Raw genomic sequence first — 9,021 nt, 5'->3', positions numbered from 1 at the left:
ATTTTTAAGGCAATTATGCGGTCTATAAAATTCAATGAATCTTCATGAGGCTTTTTATTTAAAAATTGTAACTGATGGATTAATACGTCTAGGTTGATAAGATCTCCAAATTAAGTATAGAGAAATTGTTTGAGAAGTTCCCAATTATTAGGAATATCGGAAGTTAATACTTCAGCACGAGCTCTATTAATTAATTTTGATTTTACAACAGCGAAGCAATAATTTTTAACGATTTGGTTCTCATTAGCGAACATCCTTAAATAATGAAATGAAAGAATATTGGGATTCTTGGACTAATTTTCTTTATTGTTCTTCAATACAATGCCGACGTTTTGAAACGACTTGTTTCTTTTTCAAGGCTAAAAATTTTTAAACACATTAAAATTTTTCATGATTTTCTGATGTGCCGCCCCAGAGTGCCCGGTCCTGACGGCGGCCCTGTGTTTACAAACATAGTCACCGACGATATACAGGCTGCTACAGGAAATTATTCTATTTGTATATCGCATTGATTTTCGTAGTACCTAGCGGGTGAATTGAGAAGAGATTAATTGTGGAGGTTGCAGAAAAATTATGATGGTTAGAGAGCCTTCTTCTTCTTCTTCCTCTTTCAATAGGACCAAGTCCTGTTCAATCCTGTACATTTGGCCCTCTTCTGGGATCTTCCTCCGATACTGAACTCCAGCTCTCGTACGTACCACCTTTTTGGTGGTTTTCCTACAGGTCTGCGTTTGTTCGGTTTCTGATTTTTAGCCCACTTTGCCCATCTGTCTTCTGGCATTCTTTCTACGAGATCCCTCGAGAACCGTTTTCGTGTCCTGACCCATCTCACCACATCCTGTACGCCCAATTCTGCTCTTATGTCACTTCTTATTCGGTCCCTTAGAGTGACTCCCTTGATGGTTCGCAATATTTTCATCTCTGTGGTTCTCATTATGCTTTTTGTTTTCGATGTTTCGGCTCTAGTTTCTGAGGCATACGTGAGAATAGGTCTTACACACGTTTTGTAGATTCTGGTCTTGCTCTGTGAACTCATCGCTTTGTTCCTCCACACTATATCTCTCAGATAGCCGCTGACTCTCGATGCCTTTATCGATTGTGTTCGTGCCTCTTCTAATAGGTTTCTTTCACACGATATATTTGTTTCCAGGTAATTGAATCTTGATACCTGCTGTATTATTCCACTATCGACTGCCAATTTGCATCTAATAGGATTTTTAGAGATGACCATTGATTGTGTCTTGTTGATGGAAATGCTCATATTAAATTTTTCAGCGGATATTTTCATCTTATATAATAGACATTGCACGGCATCTTCATTTCCTGCTACGACAACACCATCGTCTGCGTAAAACAACACCTTTAGGGATCGGTCATCCATTCAGTATCCTGCATTGACTCTGTTGACATCCTCTACAATTTGGTCTATTATGATGTTGAATAGAGTTGGGCTGAGACTGTCTTCCTGTCGAATACCAGCATTGATTTGAAGTACTTCAGAGAGTCCTTCCTTAGTTTTAATTCTTGTTCTGGTTCCTCTATAAACTTCTTTAATGATTCTTTGGTACTTATAGTCTATGTTGTTTTTCTCAAGACTCCTTATTACGTCGCTTAGGCGTATCCTATCAAATGCTTTGGTGAAGTCCACAAAACAGACAGACATGGGTTTATTGAACTCTATCGACTTTTGCACTAACTGACGAACAATGAATATTGCGTCCACAGTTGATCTATTAGGCCTGAATTCTTGTTGTTCTTCGGATATTGGTATCTTAGAGAGTAATCCATATATCTATGTACCTACTACAACTACAGCTCCACACATTTGTAACAAAGCAAATTTTCAATTAGTTTTGTTTCCGAATTATTCATTTTCATATTTCCGTAACGTGAATTGATTAAGTCGACCGGTTTCAGGCCGCGCGGACCCATATGTTCCCGGATCGCGATGTCTTCAACGTGAGGTCAAGGGGGGATGTCGTATGCCGAATTTGTTTAATTGCGCATTTGACAATTGTATAAAAAAGGGCCGTGCCGGGTATAAATTCGAGCGATTTCTTAAATTCAGTCAATGAAGCCAGAGTGTTCCATCAACCGTCCGAGAAGTATACCTGATAGTAAGTACATTCAAGGGTTACACATGGGCAAGGTCTCAGGTATGATTATTTTAATTACTCTTTTGGTTAATTTGCCGGTTTATTTATTTTCCCACATACCCTTCTTTCCGCCGTGGAGTTGTGTAGTAGCTTCAAATGGCCTACACTACCCCATGGACTTTCCCAGTATGCGTAGGTGTGTACGCTAGCTTCAAATGGCGCGTACATGCTTCCGTGTCATCCTTCCACCGTACCGCCCGGGTCCTGGAGGCCATGCATTAGCTTGAAACGGCCTGCATGTCTCCTGGTATCCTAAAAGTACAGGGGTGTACGATGTTAGCTTCAAACGGCCCATCCTACACTCTTGTCAGGTACGTTCCGCCGTCTCTAGCTCAGCCCACCCTTACCGTACCGCCTGAGTTCCTAGAGGTGATGCATTAGCTTCAAACGGCCTGCATCTCTCTTGGGAGTCCGAGTGTGCGGGAGTGTACGATGTTAGCTTCAAACGGCCCATCCTACACACCTGCCAGGTATGTTCCTTTGTTACCTTTTTTTACCCCGCCTTTCCCTAACCGTACCGCCCGAGTTCTTGGAGATTATGCATTAGCTTCAAACGGCCTGCATCGCTCCTGGAATTCCGAGTGTACAGAGGTGTACGATGTTAGCTTCAAACGGCCCATCCTACACAACTGTCCGGTATGATCCCCTTCGAACTAGACCACCCACCGGGGTTACGGGGGTGGGTACAGCCCCCGTGATTTCGGAACACCTTGGATTCCGAGGGCACCCTCGCGGGTGCGTTCGTCGTCCTTGTTCCGTGGTTTAGTTTTTCCCTCGGTTCACCAAAGTATACCGGCAAACCGCCGTCCGTCTTAACGCCGGTCTCGCTTATAATGACCGACTTTGCCCATGTTACTACCCGCCGCTTGTACGCAACGTAGAGTTAACTTGCACTGTTTTCACTTACGCTCTTGCTTCATTCTAACTCCGACCGCTTCATCCCGCATTCTTACTTTGCTCACTCATCACGCTTCGACATTAAAAGCACGTTACATCCTGCTTCTGCTTCTGCACCGCTTATTCACCCTATACCCTGTACGACATCATTATGTATATAGAAGATATTGAATAGAAGTTTCATGGTTATTGTGTGTTTTATTTTTCTCCCGAATAGAGTTTCTAAGATATTTCAGAGATAGGGGACTGTCCGAACTTCATGAACATCTGACCCCTGGACATAACTTTCTCTGACTGTAGCTCCTGGTCACCTGTAGGATACCGCCTACAGGTTCCGAGTGTCCTCAACACTTTAAACTAGAGGTGGCGCCCGAGGTTTCTATCTTCGGAGAAGAAGACGGCAACAGATGGAGACAGGAGGTCGTCACAAAATGGCGCCCGAGCAGGGACCGTTGTTTGTGAAGAGCTGCCAAAGCGTCCCAACAACTAGACGGGAGAAGAGAGGTGTCGAAGACTTGACCTGGAGATGAGTGAGCGCCGACCAAGAAGCGACCGTTTTCCGTCCGAATAACCGTATTCCGCCCGAATAACCGTATTCCGCCCGAATAACCGTATTCCGACCGAGTAACCGTATTCCGACCGACCGCAGCCGTAGCGACAAATGGTGTAGGCTCCTGGAAAACACTCTGAGGATCTGCGCATGGAAGTTTCCCCTACTACCTCCTAGGTGGGGAAAAAGGTATAAATGGAGCGGTGTAAGTGGCTAGGAAGAGAGTTGAAGACCACCAAGTGGAAAGCAGACAACTAGGAATCCAGTAAGCCTAGGAAGAGAACTTTTGACCAGACCGAGGACCGGACATGACCAGTAACGCCGAGGAAACCCAGCCGATCACCGCCCCTATGGACCAGAGTACCAGCTGGATTTACAAGTTGAGGAAGGAAGAACTTGAGGTGGAATTGGATAAATTCCATCTTCGCAGGGATGGGACGGTAGACGAGATGAGGAAAAGGTTGGCCAAGTTCATCAAGAATGGCCAAGCGACCCCAAACCCAACTATCCACTTGGCACCACCTGTTTTCCCGACACCACCGCCGCAGAATACTCCCAGCCACGCCGACCCCGTGGACTTACATAAGTATGGAGTGAGCTTCGATGGACTACAAGATCCGGCTGCATTCTTAGAAAGGATAGAAGAAGTCCGTCACCAACTTAACCTAGATCCAGAAAGGATATTGGCAGGCCTACCGCAAATCTTGACCGGAGATGCTTCCCTATGGTTCAGGAACAATAAACGCAGCCTCACTACGTGGTCTGCTTTCACCGAAGCTTTCAGGACTTTCTATTTTCCGACCGACTATTACATTACCCTGGAGGAGGACATCCGCCGACGCCAGCAACAACCCAACGAGGCCGTTACAAAATATATAACCGACCTCCAGACTATGATGAGGAGACACGGAGGGTACAGCGAAATTCAAGAATTGTCCTTACTTCAGAGAAACCTGCTACCTGACTACCGCCAAATGCTCTGGGGCCAAGACGTCCAAGATATACCCACATTCCTGAGAAAAGTCCGGGAAATAGAGACTCTCAAGATGGAAATCCGCCGCCAGAATGACCCGTCGACAACCGGAGAGTCCGTGAGAAGATCACCGGCATCAACAGGAGCACGAGCGACATATCCTGCAAAACAAGAACATCCGGCCAGATCTCCGACTTGTTGGAAATGCGGACAAACCGGCCACTTAAGAGGAGATTGTAGGAACCGAGCAGTGTTGTTTTGTTCAAGATGTGGACGAAAGGGAATTATGAGTCGCGATTGTGACTGTCCCAGGTCGGGAAACTAAGTAGGGAAAGGTTTGCTACGAGGCCATGCCCGACCCCTGTTCCCTCCGCCTCGTGTGCCGTCACCGAACACCAGGGAGACCGCCGTCCTCACCTCAATGTCGGGATATTTGGGAAGGTGTTCCGAGCTCTTTTGGACACTGGAGCCTCCAGATCGTACTTCGGGGACACCGTTATGGAACTGTGCAAGGCCAAAAGACTGCCTACAACCCAGGAACGGATACCGAACGCCCTGCTAGCTGACGGAAGTATAGCAAAAATACCGTTGTCCGTCAAGCTTCCGCTCAGCATCCAAGGAGAATCGTACGAGATGCCCCTGATGTACTTGCCGGGGCTGAGTCATGATGTCCTTCTGGGGATGGATTTCCTTATTCCGAACAAGGTACAAATATTTCCGGCCGCCGATGAAATTATGATCAACGGAAAACCGCTACCGACCCAGTCTCTTAACACTATTGCTGAGAGGCCGACGGGATCCCACTTGGAGCTGACACCGAGGGAGCAGCAACAACTACAAGAATTCTTAACGACGGAATTAGCCAAGTTCAAGGACATCAAAGGAACAACACCGCTAGTGGAACACAAAATACATCTCCTAAAGAAAGAACCGATAAAACAGCGTTACCGGCCCCAAAATCCCAAAATGCAGCAGCTCATCAACCAGGAGGTAGACCGAATGCTGGCTGAAGGAATCATCGAGCCATCAAACAGCCCTTGGAGCAGCCCGGTCGTTATTGTGAAGAAGAAAGATGGAAACCCCCGATTTTGCATCGACTTTCGTCAGGTAAACGAGGTCAGCCGTAAAGATGCGTACCCCCTACCATATATCTCAGCCATACTCGACCGACTACGAGCCGCAAAATATATTTCGAGCATCGATCTAAAGTAAGGATATTGGCAGATTCCGTTGGCAGAAGAATGTCGACCAATTACCGCTTTCACTGTACCATCTAGGGGTTTGTTCCAGTTCAAAGTTATGCCCTTCGGATTACACTCAGCGGCCGCAACGTTCCAACGACTATTGGATACCATCATCGGACCGGATATGGAACCCCGAGCATTTGCATACCTGGATGATATCATCGTCTTGGGTAAAACATTCGAGGAGCATTTAGAAAACCTACGAGAAGTATTTCGCCGACTTCGAGAGGCCAACCTACAGCTTAACCCAGAGCAGTGCGAATTAATCCGTGTGACCGCATCCGGGGCTCCAGCCTGGTCACCCGGAAAGTGACCGTTCTTTTGTTTTCTTTTTTTCTTATTGTGATTTTAGAATAAATTTTATTTTGTAGTAGAGATTATAAAAAAGTTTCTTTTTTTTTTAGCCGAAGAAGGAGGGGGATGTAACAAAGCAAATTTTCAATTAGTTTTGTTTCCGAATTATTCATTTTCATATTTCCGTAACGTGAATTGATTAAGTCGACCGGTTTCAGGCCGCGCGGACCCATATGTTCCCGGATCGCGATGTCTTCAACGTGAGGTCAAGGGGGGATGTCGTATGCCGAATTTGTTTAATTGCGCATTTGACAATTGTATAAAAAAGGGCCGTGCCGGGTATAAATTCGAGCGATTTCTTAAATTCAGTCATTGAAGCCAGAGTGTTCCATCAACCGTCCGAGAAGTATACCTGATAGTAAGTACATTCAAGGGTTACACATGGGCAAGGTCTCAGGTATGATTATTTTAATTACTCTTTTGGTTAATTTGCCGGTTTATTTATTTTCCCACATACCATTCTTTCCGCCGTGGAGTTGTGTAGTAGCTTCAAATGGCCTTCACTACCCCATGGACTTTCCCAGTATGCGTAGGTGTGTACGCTAGCTTCAAATGGCGCGTACATGCTTCCGTGTCATCCTTCCACCGTACCGCCCGGGTCCTGGAGGCCATGCATTAGCTTGAAACGGCCTGCATGTCTCCTGGTATCCTAAAAGTACAGGGGTGTACGATGTTAGCTTCAAACGGCCCATCCTACACTCTTGTCAGGTACGTTCCGCCGTCTCTAGCTCAGCCCACCCTTACCGTACCGCCTGAGTTCCTAGAGGTGATGCATTAGCTTCAAACGGCCTGCATCTCTCTTGGGAGTCCGAGTGTGCGGGAGTGTACGATGTTAGCTTCAAACGGCTTTTTTTTTTTTTTGGTGTAGCAGGGGGAAAATCTGCAAACAGACGAACACACCCTCTCCTGAGGGGGAACAGTGTGGGGATTCTCACTCTCCGAGCTCGAGACCCACTAAAAACCCTTAACTGCTTCTTCATAGGTTCCGGGCATTTTGCCTATTAACCAGTTGACTCTTATGGTTTCTGGACTCTCACACGATCATAGTCGTGTTGATATTTGTATGCTGCCTATAGATTTTATAGGTTAAGCTCTTCTTTGGTTACATTTAAATCCTTACCTGATCTTTGGGTCTTCGGTAGTAGGTTCTTGACCTTCTAGCTTCTTCCGTTGGATCGTAGTCGACTAATCTTCGTAGTTCCTCATTTGGATGTTGTTTGGCTTTGTCGAATATCCTTTCCGCCTTTCTCTTCATAAATTCTGTAACTGGTTCCCACTCCAAGTCCTTGTAGATTTGTTTGTTCCTAACAAACCAGGGTACGTCCATCGCCATTCTAAGGAGTTTATTCTCAGTGGCCTGTATTTTCTTGATGTGGGTCTTGGCTGCGAAGCCCCATGCCGCCGATCCATATGTGAGTTGTGGTAGCGCAATTGTTTTAATCATCGTCAACTTGATGTTCTTATTCATATGACTTCTTCTGCCTATGAGTGGATAAAGTTTACTCATTGCGGCTTTTGTTTTATCAACTGCACATTTGATGTGGTTTTTCCATGTAAGTCCTCTGTCAAGCGTCACTCCTAGGTATGTTGCTTCATTTTTCCATTCAACCTCTTCTCCATCAACTTCAAGGTTTTCTTCCATCCTCAATCTTCTCTTTTGTAGTAATATTGCTTGAGTCTTTCTTCCATTGATTTGGATTTTCCATTTGATGCACCATTTGAGTAATTCATCTATGGCTTCCTGCAGTCTCCGGTGTATGATCTCTGGGCGTCGATGTCTGAACGCTATTCCTGTGTCATCTGCGTACAATGTGAGCATATTTCTAGCATTCTTCGGGATATCATAGACGTATATTACATAAAGCAGAGGTCCAAGTACCGATCCTTGAGGCACTCCCGCTTCTAATTGTCTGATTTGAGAGGTTGCTCCATCTATTTTCACATAAAAGTTTCTATTCCTCAGATAGTTCCTTATAATCTTGCATAGCTTGGTCGAATATCCTGCTTTTTTCATCTTGTAGATTAGGCCTTCGTGCCATACTCTATCAAAAGCTCTCTCGATATCCATCAGAACTAATCCTGTGGCCTGTTTGGTCTGCATTCCTTCGGTGACGTATTCTATGAGCCGTAGTAATTGGAGTTCAGTCGAGTGTTCTCGTCGAAATCCAAATTGTTCGGGTGGAATTATCTTCAACATTTCTGTTTCCTCGTTCAGCCTTTTGGCGATAACCCTCTCGACGACTTTTCCTAGTGCTGATAATAGGCTGATTGGTCTATAATTTTGAGGAAATTTCCGTTCCTTTCCAGGCTTGTTGAAAACTATCATTTCTGCAGTTTTCCATCTCTTTGGGTAGTATTCGGTCCTCATCACTCCGTTTGTTATATTCGTCAAGGCTGCTATTCCTTTTCTAGGCAATTTCTTCAACATATAATTCGTTATCCTATCTTCTCCTGGTGCTTTCCGGTTTTTCAGTTTCATTATTATCTCTTTGATTTCTGTTGGTGAAGCCGGTTTTGGAATGATTTCGGTTTCCGGTGGTTCCATCATCAGTTCTTCGTTTGCCTCCACTTCTTCTTCTAGATCTTCATTGTCATCATCATTTCTGTAATTTATTCTGGCTTCTCTCTCAATTGAGTCGGCAAGTGCTTCGGCTTTTTCAAGTCTCGTATATACCATTCCGTTTGCTCCATGCAGTGGAGGTATAACTGTCCGTTCTCGTCGTAAGCGTTTTTGCATTTTCCAAGCCGAGTGATCTATTGTATTCAGTTCCCTTAATCTCTGGTGCCATCTGTTATTACGCAGTTCTGTTAAAGCATTTTTCAATATCTGACTATGCTTATTCAGTT

The 9,021-nt window shown here is 45.1% G+C and overlaps 1 protein-coding gene across 1 annotated transcript; it reads right to left on the bottom strand.

Annotated features, from left to right (window-relative positions):
- Positions 1-610: 610 nt before the first annotated feature.
- On the bottom strand, positions 611-1,381 carry LOC123307332. Its single transcript, XM_044889625.1, has one exon. The coding sequence runs from the start codon at positions 1,379-1,381 to the stop codon at positions 611-613; it is 771 nt and encodes a 256-aa protein (XP_044745560.1).
- Positions 1,382-9,021: the final 7,640 nt, after the last annotated feature.

This window comes from Coccinella septempunctata, chromosome 1 (assembly GCF_907165205.1).
Source record: "Coccinella septempunctata chromosome 1, icCocSept1.1, whole genome shotgun sequence".
Taxonomy (NCBI): Eukaryota; Metazoa; Arthropoda; class Insecta; order Coleoptera; family Coccinellidae; genus Coccinella; species Coccinella septempunctata.
This window is presented reverse-complemented; position numbering and strand designations above follow the sequence as displayed.